The sequence below is a fragment of the Eretmochelys imbricata genome, chromosome 11 (genome assembly GCF_965152235.1).
Source record: "Eretmochelys imbricata isolate rEreImb1 chromosome 11, rEreImb1.hap1, whole genome shotgun sequence".
In the NCBI taxonomy this organism is placed as follows: Eukaryota; Metazoa; Chordata; order Testudines; family Cheloniidae; genus Eretmochelys; species Eretmochelys imbricata.
This window is the reverse complement of record NC_135582.1, coordinates 6,478,076-6,493,376: the sequence shown is the minus strand read 5'-3', so window position 1 is coordinate 6,493,376 and position 15,301 is coordinate 6,478,076. Positions and strand designations below refer to the sequence as shown.

General features: G+C 44.1%; 1 protein-coding gene across 1 annotated transcript in view; it reads left to right on the top strand.

Moving 5' to 3' along the window:
• CNTNAP5 (contactin associated protein family member 5) overlaps positions 1–15,301 on the top strand; it is a 414,256-nt gene that overhangs the window by 354,904 nt on the left and 44,051 nt on the right. Inside the window, exons 15-17 of the mRNA XM_077829822.1 lie at positions 203–330; positions 482–652; positions 3,358–3,576. Coding sequence (XP_077685948.1) covers positions 203–330; positions 482–652; positions 3,358–3,576 — 518 coding nt within the window. The remainder of the gene's footprint in view (positions 1–202; positions 331–481; positions 653–3,357; positions 3,577–15,301) is intronic.

Here is a 15,301-nt window from a genome sequence, read left to right as displayed (position 1 = left end):
ATGAATAAAGCAGCCTTAAGGCTGCTCTAAGGTATTCTGGGGGCCGTTCATATATATATATATATGGAACGCTTTTTAGGTAACTTTACAGAAACAATTGTGCTTTAATCAGAAATTGTCAACACATATCAAATATTCTTTCACATAAGGAATGGGAAGGATATGTCCTCAATTCATTTGCTTTTCTCTTTGCTATAACCAGGACAAATGATACTGGCCTTCTTTCCTTCAAAGACCATTTGCCTTTAACTCAACTCGTGATCACTGACACAAACAGGTCAAATTCGGAGGCTGTTTGGAGAATCGGTCCCTTGCGTTGCCATGGAGACAGTGAGTACCAGTTCTTCTCAATCTCCAGATGTACAGAATGTCCCATCCTAGTTATTTTAAAAATATTTGATAAAAAGGCATCTTTACATATGTGGCTTTCACTCATGGCCCTGTGCCAGTTAGCTATAGAGAAGGGCATTGTCTTTTGCAGGACAGTTCTGGAACGCAGCTTCCTTCAACACAGAGGCCTCCTATCTTCACTTCCCCACCTTCCATGCAGAGTTCAGCGCAGACATTTCCTTTTTCTTCAAAACCACGGCTATGACTGGAGTCTTCCTGGAAAACCTTGGGATTAAGGACTTCATCCGCATTGAAATAAGCTGTAAGTGTCAACGCTGGAATTCGCCATATTCATTCTATACAGCTAGTTTGGTGGAGGGATGGGAAGCAAGCGCTTCATGATGTCTTTCTAATGTCCAGCATGACTGTAGATAGGACAAAATGATCTCTGGAGAGTAAGGATTCCATTGTTGCTAAGGCCCTGGGCTGGGACTCAGCAGATCTGGGTTCAATTCCCTGCACTGATACACACACGCAGTGAACCTTGGACAACATTCTTGAACTCTATGTCCTCCAGTTTTCCATATTCAAAATGGAGATAATACTTATTTTTTAAAGCCTTTGTCTATTTAGACTGTAAATTTTTTGGAGTGGGGATTATCTCTTATTACTTGACTCTGCAGCACCTAGCAGGATGGGGCCCCTGTCTCATTTGAAGCCTATTGGTGTTACTGGAATGCTAATACTAAACCATTATAATAATTCCTATTATTCATTATTGTTACATTTCAAACATGAGGATGCCATTTTACTGTTTCTGCTTAATTCAGTGCCAGTAACACAACTCATTCGCAAGTGCTGTGCTCATAATTTTAACCCCTTCATGGGTAGGGATGAATTAGATGAGTTTAAATTTTTGTGCATGTCAAGAAATTGACAGTATGAGATCATTTGTCTAGTCATTCTCCACCCCATCATGAAACACTCTTAGACAAGGGCAAATAGTGTTAAAACAAAGATGTCTTGAGAGTTGAGGGCCCACAAAGAGTATGGTGAGGACTCTAACCCATGCTGAGAGCCATTAATTGTCCTGTTAGGCCCTGTGAACACCACAAAGCCCACTTAGTGGTTGAATTGTAATTACAGCTCAACTTATATATGGGGGGAAAATAGCAACAGCTAATTGGTAGGTTTAACCTCTCTCTCTTATTCTGCTGATCTAGAATATTAACAGGGGGAAACTCTTGTGGCTTTGAAGTGAAATAAGACCCCTCTGTTCCCAATTCTGTCAGGATGAGAAAATGCAGAATTGAGTGCCATCCATTTTATAATATGGTTATAATAACCTCAACATAAAATTTAATAAAATAAGGCCCCAAGGCCCTTTGATTCATTAAACCAGTGGTAAATGTCATGGTGCATTATCACAAGGTAATGATGTATGATTTAGTGTTAATTGCACATCAAAGTCCAATTTGGTTATAGTTCAGTGTATTGTATATCATTCTCGGGGATGTGAAAAAAATGACAATTTGACATTAATTGTGACAAAATACTACAAACCGCTTAGATGCTTGTTTAGCAAATTCTTTCATCAGCCCATGACAAAACATATGCTCACAAAGCAACTAATTATTGAAAAGTTGGGAAATTTGGAGTTGTTCTCTCCTTTTTAACTTGGACTCCTCATTAGCAGCATCTTGCTGTGTATCTCGCAGCCAGATGGAATTTGCAGACTAGAGGGCTTGTATGGAGAAAGCTCCAAAGATGAGCTGCTTGGAAAGGAATTGGTCTTTTAGCAGATGCAGAGGCTCAGAATAGATCTTTTTACCTATCCCCATAGAACATTTTCTAACTCAAGTACCTGAGCAACAGCTTCCAAAACGAGATCTAACCAATTTCTTGGACTTGAAACAACAGGTTTCCATGAATTTTCAATCCACTACCTTCTGTTTGGCATGCAGTTCGCAAAGCTGGTACTTTCAGTCTCTGGTGTATGCAGTAGTTTAAGGAGAGGAATAAATTCAGTAACAACAATATCAAAGACTTGTGGTCGAAGCCTGCTCCCATTAAAGTTGTTGGAATTATCCTATTGACTTCCATCAGAGCAAATTGAACCGCTTTATGTCATCCTGTCTTCTTGATTACGCTTCTGTCCCTCAAGGGGTGTACACTACAGAACACAAACCAAAAAACCCCCACCCGCAGCAGCAAGTCTCAGAGCTCAGGTCAACTGATCCCGGCTTTCACTACAGGGCTAGACACAGCAGTATAGATGTTCTTCCTCAAGCAAGGTTTTAGAGCCTGGCTCCAGCCCAGGCAGGAACGTCTGTACGGCTGTTTTTAGCCTCGTAGTGTGAGCCCAGTGACCCCAAGTCAGGTGACCTGGGCTCTGAGATTCCTCAACACTTGAGGGGTTTTTTTGACAATGTGGATGCACACTAGGATCCCTTTGTATCTCAGCATGTGCAACATATGCCCCTCTATTCTGAGACTGTCACTTAACTCCTGTTTCTCATGATGTTTACCCTGCTACCAGGATCAGATCTACCCATGTGACCAACGGCTTTGAGCAGACACCTCCCATTACACACTTAAAATCCAGCTTCCTAGTGTGGTCTTTTATTAAGCATACATGGTTAGAAAGCTATGTTGGGAGGGGCAGGTTGGCTCTTTACCAGCTGCTGGCATCACTCACGCTGTGTGGAAGCTTTAACTGTCAGCATCATACTTCTGTGCAATGCTTGACATCTAAGTGGTTAATTGTCTCAGGGGAGAATAAACTAGTTTTCTTTGGGCACCATCATTGGCATAGCCTTAAAGTCGGGTATAATCAATGAGTCTTCAGCCCTTTGTAATCACAATGGAAACCAAACAGTGAGCTGTGGGATGAGTTTTACATCTCGGCTGCCATGTTATTTGCTAGTTTAATAGTTAACGGAGCCTTCATTCACAGACTGTTCCTTGTTGTCAAAACCAGATATTTAACTCCATCCTTCATCTCTTCCTCACCCTTGTCCATTCCAGCCCCTGAGGAGATCACCTTCTCCATAGATGTTGGAAACGGGCCTACGGAAGCTACGGTGCAGTCTCCCACGCCTCTGAATGACAACCAGTGGCACCATGTCCGAGCCGAGAGGAACCTCAAGCAAACATCTCTTCAAGTGGATAACCTTCCTAAAAAGATTCTGGAGGCACCTGCGGAGGGGCATTTTCGTTTGCAGCTTAACAGCCAATTCTTTGTAGGTAGGGACCATTTAAGGCAATTTTTAGTTGTTTGCAACGTTTGTCTATAGTAAACCAGTACCATAACTTTTCTAGCCACTGAGGTTTGGCATCTTTGAGCTAGATAGTGCCCTGCTTTTTTATAGCCATGCAGCTGGGAGAAAAGAATAAGGATTGCCACCTCTTTTACCCACCTGCATGGACCATGTCAAAACCTCCAGAACCCTAGCCTCTGCGCTTGAGGGACTGCTTAGACAACGATTTCCTTGATTGTAGGTCCTGTTGAAATGATCTGTTGAAGAATATCTGAATATTTCCAGTTCTGTAGCTTTTTGCAATCAGCTCACTGTGAGGATTAGCTGTTGAGCTCTTTTGATTGGACACACAGGTCACATAGCATGTTTCTGTACCCTAACAGGAGAGGCATAATTCTTGGATGCAAGTTTCTGGCAAAGTTGCAAATAATCTGTAATAGTTCCTTAAAATCTGCTCATTGTGGCAAACGTTCCCGCCGGTAAACTCATTTGTGAGAATATCCATGTAAAGCAAGCACAAAAGAGCTATGAACACAGACAAAGTAAATACACTGAAAGAGGCAAACAGACATTTTATGTGCATATTATTTTTTACTGTATTTGCCCAACTCTCTTACACCCAAACTCCAATTTTGGGCTCAGTTGCTCCTACCTTTTTTGGTAACCGAAGCAGAGAGGACAAGGAGCCTTTCCCCTTTGCATCCCTTATACAATAGCCAGACTCTAGCTATCACAGAACTCCCCTTTGAGATGGAGTTGGGTGGCTGCACACTTCTCCGTACTCAGGGCTGTGTATACATGATGCATTCTGGCCCTTTAAGAAATTCTATTTAACTGAAATGCCTCTGCCCACCTTAGCCTAGCAATGGGATTTCCCCCAACTATACAAAGTCTACATTTTATGAAGTTTTTCAGTTTTCCATGAGATGCTTATAAAACCGGGGTCCAGTGGGGCTGGGATCCTTCTGGATGGGAAGACATATAAAAAAAGATACCCCTCTAAACCAGCTGTCATTGTTTCAGTGGTATTTTACCATCCTAAGTGCTAAGACATATTGAAGTCAAGCCCTAGTAGCTTTCAACATGGAGGGAATTTACTGAATTTCCGAGGGCCCATGTAAGACTGTCATAGTGTAGGACAGATCTATAAGGAAGTCAGGCTTAGCCCCCACCTGTGACTGATTAGCTGTCTCCCAGTTCCTGAGATAAAAGATCAGCAAGAAGCTCTGTTGAAGTGGAAACAACACAGTTAATGTGTGATTCACAAGCCCATGGCCTGGGGAGTGTAGCCCTGTAGGGAGTAGATAGGCTTCTGCAGAAGACTCTGGGACTTAACCATGAAGAAAAGGGACTTAAAAGCTGATGCCATTGACAGTGATTTTTGGCTGGCTTTAGAAAGACCCTCTCTACAGACCATTTCAGCCACCTTATGGACCTAAGCAGTGCAGGTTGCTTGGGATTTTCTACATAGGAACATAAGATGTGCCAGACTGGATCAGACCTGTGATCCATCTAGTCCTGTCATCCATCTAGTATCCTGTCTCCAACAATAACCAGCTCCAAATGCCTTAAAAGAAGGTGGAAGAAACCCTGCAGTAGGCAGATGTGAAATAATCTGCTTCCCATGAAAGACTCACGCTAACTCCTGGTAGGTAGAGGCTGATACAAGACCTGAATCATGTGAAGTAAATTTCATCCCATATGAAAAAAAAGAAAAACCAACAAATTAATAAACCACATTAATTGTAAAAGGAAAAAAGCAGCCAAACATAATGTTCTCTTATAAGATATGTTCCCCATGTAACTTACAACATATTTGTTTAGAGAAACAAGGTAATATCTGTTATTGGACCCTCTTCTGTGCTGAGAGAGACGAGCTTTTAAACTATCATGGGGTAGCTGTGTTAGTCTGTATCCACAAAAACAACAAGGAGTCTGGTGGCACCTTAAAGACTAACAGATGTATTTGGGCATAAGCTTTCGTGGGTAAAATACCCACTTCTTCAGGTGCATATGCATGTGCACCTGAAGAAGTGGGGCTTTTTACCAACAAAAGCTTATGCCCAATAAATCTGTTAGTCTTTAAGGTGCCACCAGACTCCTTGAAGCTTTCAAACTGTCTTTCTCACCAACAGAAGTGGGTCCAATAAATGATATTACCACACTCACCTTCTCTCCAGTATACTGGGACCAACATGGGCTACAACGACACTGCGTACAATATATTTGTTTCTACATCTGCAATGCTCTGCATACCAGTTAAGATTAAGGGGTTGCCATAATCGGTATGCACATGCTTAATTAATAATCCATATAGCTGACACAATTTGCTGTTTAAAAAATGTTACAAATATTTTTTAAATTAATCTTCCTATTTTATTTAATTTAAACTCAGCATTTCATTTCCATGAAGGAGATGGCTAGTCATCAAGATTTAATATCTTTTATTTTTATCATCCTTTCTGAATGAATTCAAGTATTTTGCAATTCTCACAAACAAGACTCAACATCAAAGTTTAATTTAGTTTATTTATCTTCTGGAAGTATTTATGGATCCTTCTGGATGGAAGGTGTATGTTAATATAAGATACTACTGTTATGATGAACAAATGTGTATCCAGTGTAGCTTTCCAAGTATAATTTCTTCTGTACCTGCGGAGATGTTAATAAAGACAGAATGAGAAGGGACAAAATCTTTTATCTCTACAGGTTGAAATTTAAATATGGCCTGGATCACACAAGTAGAATGAATTCTGGAGTCTAAGATTAGTTTCTAGTGGCCTTGAGAAATTTCACTGGCAAAATTTTGGACTTGGGGAGATGTTTGCACAAACCATGCTTGACTTCAATGGAGCTATGACAGTTTACACCAGCTAAGCTAATAATGTCTATTATTTACCATATGTAACTTTAGGGACAGATCCTGCCCTCATACCCCATGAAAGGCTATGCTTTTAGGATTGTAAGCAATGGCATGATTTTCCCCTTCGGGTTTTGTGTTGTTTGGCTTAAAATCAATCTGTAAAATAGCTATTACCTAGTGATATTTACAGAATTGTTTGTCTGTGGGAATGTTGAACCAAAGCCTTTTTCAGAAATGTTAATAGAGCTATTAGTGGTATTTAGCCAGGATTTGGCAGTGTGTCCTATGTATCACTGCTCTGGCGGTGCCGTTCTCTTCTGCAGAAATTAAGTGTCTGCTGTGCAGAGGACCCTCACATAATGACCCATTCCAAGGATGTCTTTCAGAGACTGAGGTGTGGACTTCCCCTCTTTGTCTCAGTGAACTCTTAAGTCTGGAGTCTAATGACCACACTTCAAGTGTCAATATAGTTAATATGTTTCACTGCTGATCATTTCAGCAGAAAAATCCGGCCACTCTGAGATCATGAGTAGAATTTAAGGATGGTCCCACCATGATATTTTTTTCCCACTCTAACCCTTGTGCTTTGCATGTTCTTAAGCTTCAGCTCATTCATAAGATTTTCAAGTAAAGTTCAGTTCTCAGTTTGCTCTTTTTAACCGGCTATTGCAGCTGTTATGGTTCCATATCCAGAGACATGGTACCATGTACATGGCATTGGCCTGAAAGTCAGTCATGCTATTCCTCGGCTTAGGGAAACAGGCTCAGGTAGCATTAAGCTACCTTTATGTTCCTTGTATTCTGAGTCCATGCAACTGCCTGCTCAAACCCTGGTTTAAACCTTAAGGCTGCTTCACATGGCTGTCTATTGGATGTACCCCAGGGAGCGATTTCTGGCCACTTTAAAGCCCCCTTTATGCTATCAGAGCATTGTAAAGGGGAAGTGGTGTATGTAAGAATCAGCTCCTGTATGTGTATGCTCATATCAGCTATAGAGGAGCACACTGAAACTAGGCTCAGTATGACATTTCTTCTTTGCCTCTGTATTTTCCACCTGTTGTCAGTTCAACTCAGCTCTACCATCCTTCATTTGTTCTTGATTCACAGTAGCGGATGCTTGTGCAGCCTCCTGAGGTTACATCTGCTATGCATTTCCTGTCCCTAGTGTGGTTTCTTTCCTAAAATGTCCTCAGGTATTGTTTTGGGGGGGGTGGGAAGGGAGAAGTATACAAGCATTTACTTTTACTTGGAATTCCACTCTGTCACTTAGCTTATGTATGAAATTGTTGTTGGGCTCTTGTGGGCTCCCCAGTCAATCAGTCAGTGAATCATGGAGGTTTAGTGGGGTGTACTAGGCAAAGGCCCCCTGCTGCAGCCTTCAGGGTCCTACCACACCCCGTCCCAGAAAGGAGCAGTAGAGCTTAGTCCTCCAACTGGCCTAGAGAGACTGCGCAGGAGGCAGCCAATCAGGGAAAGACTGCAGGGAGCAGCCAGTCAGAGGGTTGCAGACCCATGTAAAGGGAGCTGCAGTTCAGAACAGAGGTAGTTCCTTGCTGGAGCTAGAGGAGTACAAGTGGTGCTCCTGGCTAGCTGAAGGGAGCTGTAGTACCATGGACAACTCAGTTGCTGGCAAGGAGCAGGGGAGTAAGAGAGAGCTCCTGGCTGGCTGGTGGGACTTGTTCATCACAGGCCTTGAGGTGAGGGTGGACCATTGGTGAAGGTGCTGAGGCCCATGGTGCTGTAGCAGCATAGCAAAGAGCGGAAAGGGAAGCAGTGGTACCTGGCTGCTATCCATAGCGTCCCTGGGCTGGGACCCGGAGACATGGTCAAGCCCACAGGGGAGAGGCCTGACACTCCGAGACGAGACTGAAGACCACTGAATAGGGCCAGAGATAGTGAACTGTTTGGACTCTATTGGTCTTTGATACACTCCTGGAAGTGGGCCTGAAGTACTTGATGGCCCAGCTGGAGAGCTGGGGCCAGAAAGGCCCAGAGAGGATGAAGACGTTGCCTCCAGGGAGGAAACCCAGGGGGTATGGCTCGATCGCGGAGATGGTGTAAAGACTGTTGAACTGTTTACCCCGCAACGGGTCTGTTTTGCGGGTCTCATTCCACAGAGTGTGACTCGGCCAGAGGACTCAGTCGCCGAAGACCTTCTGCAATTAGAGAGAGAGTGCAAACACACACACTCAGCCAAGGGCACTCGCGAGAGGTGAGCGCTGCATCCTGGTGACAGGAGGATATTCATGTGTGCTTTGTGCAGTTGGGATGTTTCCTCCCAAGTTTTAAATAATACTAAAGCTACTTCTACACTGTGCCTTGAGTAAGAAGGAAACTACTGGAATCACAGTTTTTATATTACTGCTTCTGTGTTAAATTCTGTGCTTTAACTCTGCCCCCAGAGCAAAACAAAGTCCTTTTCCACACAGCCAAAGTGACAGTCGTCAGTCATGAATGCTTAGAAAGTCTTTCAGTATGGTGTGCTCCAGAGACAGTGTCTATAGAGCGGTGGAGCAAGCACAGAGTTCAGATTCAGAATAATCTCAGCCACGGGCTTAGGTTTTGGGTTGGAAACTGCAGCAGCTCTAGGGTTTGGGGTGGACAGTGCCAAAACCTCATACATACTCTCTCTCTCTCCTGAGGAGGTATTGGATGCAGTCAAAGTGGAAACTGGAAAATAATCCCTTCCAATTGTGCATTCATCCTCAGGAGGGAAAACACAGGGGAGTGTTCAAATCCAAACCCCGCAATCTCTCCACACTCACCCCCCCCACACACACACACACCCCGCAAACAAAAGGTGAAGGAATTCAGAGTGAAGTTTCTGCTTTTGTTCCATCCCTCATTATGACAATACCATCTAACAATACCACTAGTGGCCATACTGCACTCAATTACAGTCCCTCCTCATTAGGACAACGTTCTTATTAATTATGCCTAATAGGGGAGGTGGAAAGGTGTTGACCTAATAATAGATTTTGGGTTCCATGGTTTATATACTGTACAAGTTACCTAGATAGTACCAGAAGGATTCTTTTCCAACTGTGATTGCTATAATAATGGAAGGGCAGTTGATATATGTCACTACACATGGAATATGTGGCATGCTACTAATATGATTTTCTATATGTGTGTGTGTGTGGATGCATTGCCAGTCAGATGAGTCTATGACCCTAAGTGTTGAATTATTAGCACCTCAGTAAATTCATAACCACAAGGGTTGGGCTTTCAAAGGAGTCCAAGGAAATAATGTGCCCAGCGCCCATTGAATTTCGTACCTGCTGCACCTGTGTATACTCCTCTGATCGATTCTGAGACATGTCACTAAGAGTGCAAAGGGCAAACAAGGAAGAAGCTTGCAGGCCAGGTTGTATAAATTGTGCTAAGCCTGGCACTGAGGGCCATGCAGGGTCATGCCAGAACATTGCATGCTCTTGAGGAGAAGGGGAGATGGTCCCTCCTGAGGATTCAGGGGAGTGAAATTGCTACGCTATTCGTTTGGATAGTTCAGCCCACCCACTCAGCTGGCTGGGGTGTGAGGACATGTCCTTGTCTCCTCCTCTATTCCCTTGGTGGGTATTTTCTGCCTCAGGGATGAGTAGAAAGATCAGTCCCCATTTTCCGCTCAGTGTAAATATGGCCATAACTAGCACAAAAGGGACGGAAGCTCCCTGCATTCCTGTGCAAGGATAGGGGCATGTTCTAGCCTCATAATCTTCAAGAGAGAATACAAAGCCAGAGACATGACTGTACCATATAAAGCTCTTGTACTGCTCTGCCGGGGGACAAGCCTGGTTCAGAGCAGCCCAGAACTGGCAGAAGGCAGAGGTGACGTAGAGTTCTCTTTGCATTCCTCTCATAATCCTGAGATGCACCATTTGCTCCTCAGCTGCAACCAGGGACTGGAGCCATTATGTTCAAATCAAATGCAAATGTTATATTCCAATCAAATGCACAACTACAAATTGGGGAATAGCTGGCTAGGCAGTAGTACTGCTGAAAAGGATCTGGGGGTTACAGTGGATCACAAACTGCTTATGAATCAGCCATGTGATGCAGTTGTGAAAAAGGCTAATGCCATTTGGGGGTGTATTAACAGGCATGTTGTATGTAAGACATGGGAGGTCATTGTCCTACTCTACTCAGCACTGGTGAAGCCTTAGCTGGAGTACTGTGTCCCATTATGGGCACCACACTTTAAGAAAAATGTGGAGAAATTGGAGAGAGCCCAGAGGAGAGCAACAAAAATAATAAAAGGTTTAGAAAACCTGACCTATCAGGAAACGTTTAAAAAAAAAAAACAAATGGGCAGGTTTAGTCTTAAGAAAAGAAGATTGAAGATGAACCTGATAACAGCCTTGAAAGGTGTTAAGGGCTGTTATAAAGAGGATTGGGGTCACTTGTTCTCCATATCCACTGTAGGTAGGTCAAGAAGTAATGGGCTTAATCTGCAGCAAGGGAGATTTAGTTTAGATATTAGGGGAAAAAAATCCAGCTCTAAGGGTAGTTAAGCTCTGGAATAGGCTTCCAGGGGAGGAATCCCTGTCATTTTGGACTAACACCTATCAGGGATAGTCGAGGTTTACTTGGTCCTGCCTCAGCTCAGGAGGCCGGACTTAATGACTTCTAAAGGTGATTCCAGCCCTACAGTTCTATTGTTCTGTTTGGTTTTACCCCTCCATCGTTATTGGCCATTCCATAGACTCTGTAGTAAATTTCATAACATTGAGCATTATTGACCATGTTACACAGCACAGTGCTAGGCTCCTGAACCCCTGTCCCAACATGTACTGTTCCAAAGGAATCTGGAGGATTCTTTTACGCTTAATTTATGGTGCCTCCAGACTGCTTCTTTTAGCATTCTGGCTGGAGGCTACTGAGTAGAGCTTGTAGTTCGGTTGCATAATGCCACCTGTTTCCCTCTGCCTTTTAAGTCCTTCTGCAACAAGATAATGAAAATCACCCTTATCTACACACACACTTTTCTGTGTCTATATTATAAAAAGAAAGCAGTCCCCCAACAGTCCTTCACTCCACTACATCCTCCCTAACGCCATCTCTTGCCAACAAAAGAAAACATCCTTTGTTTTTTAAACAAAGCCCTGAACAACTAATCCTTGAAGAGTGTTAAGTCATTTAGCCAGTTGTGCCTCTAAGCTACAGTATTGATTTGCACTATGCTTTGCTGCTGAACTATTGACGTGAGCTCCCTTCCACCCCAAAGGCTTCCTCCTGGCTGTTCAGAGCTGCTCAGTAAGACCGAGCTGCATAAACCTGTTGTGCCAGCAAAAGTTGTTCATTTAACTGTCACGTCCTTAGCAAAGTGTTTCTCCAAGCCCTATTGTTTGCAGGTTTGAACCTCATGCTAATATCCCTGGGTCAGGGAGAAGATTCAGATCATATGCATAAGGTCAAAAATACCATATAACCCTTGGATGAACACTTTTCACAAAACGATCACTCATATCTGACCCTTCAGTTCTTATCCTCAAAGGAAACCTACCTAATACCTTCAAAAGATGAACCTGGAAGCTTAAATTTATAACTTTGATAGACACTAAAATTATGGACTTAATAAAGACACTGGATTTATGGCTTTGTAAGGGGGTGGGCAGGGGCTCCCTCATGTCTCTTCCAGACCCTGCTTCCGGTCCTGTATCACGTCTTTCTTCCCACTGCACCCTAGAAGATGCCCAAAGGGGGTGTTCTTTGAGTAAACACAAGAAAAAATCCTCTCCCCTCTTCCTTCCTTTATTAGAGAGGAGAGTCTGTAGGAACACAAAGAGAGGCAAGGATGACCTAAATCTTCGGCAGTATTCCTGGGTCAGCCCCTTGGGCTTAGTCTAAAATGCATCTCAGTGGTGATGTGAGAATGTGAGAAGAGTTTGTTATTCTCCTCTCCCTTCACATACCCCACCTTTCAAGCTGGAAAAGCTGTTCTGGGGCAGTTTGCCTCCATCTCCGATCTCCCATGAAAAGAAATCAGCATTAGCATGGTCCTTTCCCATCCAGTGTTGTACTCTGAAACTGTAGAGTGGTAGCAAAAGGTTTCATCTCATTGTGCATAGATTTGTGTCTTTCATGGTATGGATCCGGAATAGGGGAGCGTGATCTGTTAACAGGGAGAAGGATTGGCTGTAAGTCCCACATCCAGGAGAGCTTTTAATACAGCCTTTAAGTGCTATAGGTGGTCTTACCATATAGGACTATAGAGGATGTCCTCTATGTAGGCAGCAGCATATTGCTGTGGGGGGTGACAATCCTATTCATAATCTTTTGGAAAGTCACAGCAGTTCCATGGAGGCCGAAAGGCATAGTCTTGAATTGGAAGTGCCTGAAAGAGGTGGAGAGAGCTTTTTTGTCTTGCAAGGAAGGGGATAAAGGAATCTGCCAATACCCTTTTGTTAGGTTGATATTGCTCAGGTGTTTTGCCGTTCCCACCTGCTCTAGTAACTCTTCTACCCTTGGCATTAGGTAAGCGTTGAATTTCAAGATGGAATTGATCTGTCTAAACCCAATGCAGAACTGAACCAAACTCTATGGTTTGGGAACAAGAACTATTGATTCCACAATTACCCTCATCTCCAGCATGGCTCGTACTTCCTCTCAGGCTGTATCCCACATCCTCTGTGGCAGTGGTCTAGGGCTCTCCCTGACCAGCTGGCCTGGGGTGATTTCTAGATGACGCTGGACCAACTGTGTTCTTCCTGGGTGCATGGAGAATACACTTGCGAAGTCCTCAATCAATTGAAGGAGCTACTTTCTTTGCCCAGGGAAGAGCCCCTCAGCCCCGGGACTGTTATGAATTCTTGGACACTGGGTACTTAGGTCCCTAATTCAGGTTCAGTCAGAAAGGGAGTTACCAGCAGGGCCTCCCACATTTTCCAGCGATTGAGAAGATTCACATGATAGATCTTAATATGCCGGCCTGACCTGCCTGTCACTGGGCCATTAATTTAGACTTGGCTGAGGGTAGTAGCAACAGGACATGGTCGCCTGGGTGGAAAGTCCATGGTTGTGTCCCTGTATTGTAATTTTTTTCCTGGGTGTGTTGGGCCTTTCTCAAATTCTCTCTGCCTGTTGAACACCCCTATGTTTATGATTTGGTCCCTTAATTGTATATTGAAGTACACTTAAGTCCCCTGCATCTTGTTCCTCCCAACCTTCTCATAGCAAGTCCAAGATTCCTCAAGTTTGATGACCGTAAAGCAGCTATGGGGAAGAACTCCACAGATGCTTGCGGAGCATCCCTTATGGCAAACTGGAATGGTGAGAGTAGCTGGTCCCACTGTCTGGGATTGTCACTGACAAAGCATTTCAACATTCCCTTCAGCATCTTATTAAATCGCTCTACTCGGCTGTTGGTCTGCAGGTGGTACACCAAGGTTTTTAGGAATGTGACCTTCAGAAAGGAGCATAATTCACTCATCAGTTGGGAGGAGAAGCTAGTGCCTTGATCTGTTAATATTTCATAGGGAAATCCCACGCATGAGAAGAGCTTCAAGAGTTCTGGAGCGATCACAGTAGCTTTGACAGAGAGCAGAGGAACAGCCTCCGGGTACCTGGTTGTATAGTTGACAATCACTAATGTGTACTGATGCCAAAACGCAGTTTTTTCTAGGGGCCTAACTATGTCTATTCTGATTTTCTCAATGGGTGTTTCAATCAAGGGCAGAGGGACCAAGGGTGCCTTAGGGGTCCTGTTACTGTTGTCCAGCTGACGTTCTGGGCAGGAGGAACAGTATTCTCTCACCTCATGATGCACCCCCAGCCAGTAGAATTGAGCAAATACCCAAGACGATGTCTTCTCTCTCACTGGGCATCCAGCATATGGGATATCATGTGCAAGCTGCAACACCGCCCGTTGGTACTCGTGCAGCACCAGCTGCTGGGCGCTCACTACCCCAGTTTGTTGATCCCGTTCAATTCAATACAAGCGCTCCGTGGTTCACTGTAGGGTTCTTCCTTTGCTGTTGCACAAAATTTCTGCTCTGTAATAGGGTTCCCAGGTTCTGACTGCTTACCTCTTCTTTCCCTGTGGGTGTCAGAGGCCATGTTGCTTAGGACATTCCTTCCTCAGGATCACTGGCTCCACCAAGGCTCACCAAGTTCAGGGAACTGGTTTTGCTGATGGGTCTGGATTCTCATTCACTCTCCAGACTTGAGGATTAAAGACTCCCTAGAAAAAAGCCAGCCCTGCCCTATGATTATGAGGTAGGATACTTTTTTGGCTAGGGATTATCATTACCACTGAGGTATGAGCTCCCCTTGTCAATGGTAGCCTCTGGCTCAGGTAGGTTTTGACATCACTATGCAGGTAGATTGTATTCTTAGGGGAGTTGTCATCTTCCACCCTGAAGGCCTGAACCACTGCCTGACTACAACCAGAATCTAAGAGTCCTTGAACCCTCTTCCCTTGGACCATCACCAGTACTGTCAACTTGGGGAGGGGGTCTTTTTCCATGTCCAGGTTTCTGCTGTCCAGCCCTGGGCATATTCACATTCCATAAGAGGAACTCTCCCTCTTTATGTGTCCTGTCTGCCCACAAGAATAGCACGTTAAATGGCTGGTGCTTCTGACATCTTTCCTCGGTGATGTTGGGTCTGGTCGTGGCAACCGTGGCAGCGGGACCCTGGTCTGTAAGTCCTGATCCCATTGTTTGAGGTTCCTGGCAGTCCCGTGGATGATGATGTATCTGTGCCTGACCACCTTGCCTTGCAGGGACTACTCATAGTCCAAGAAGTGGAAGGATCTTTTCAGGGCTGGGTCCTTCAGAGAGATTGTTGCTGATTCTGGCTCACCCCAGCCCCCTCAGTGGTCTCCCACCCTATGGAGGCCTTGGGTTTT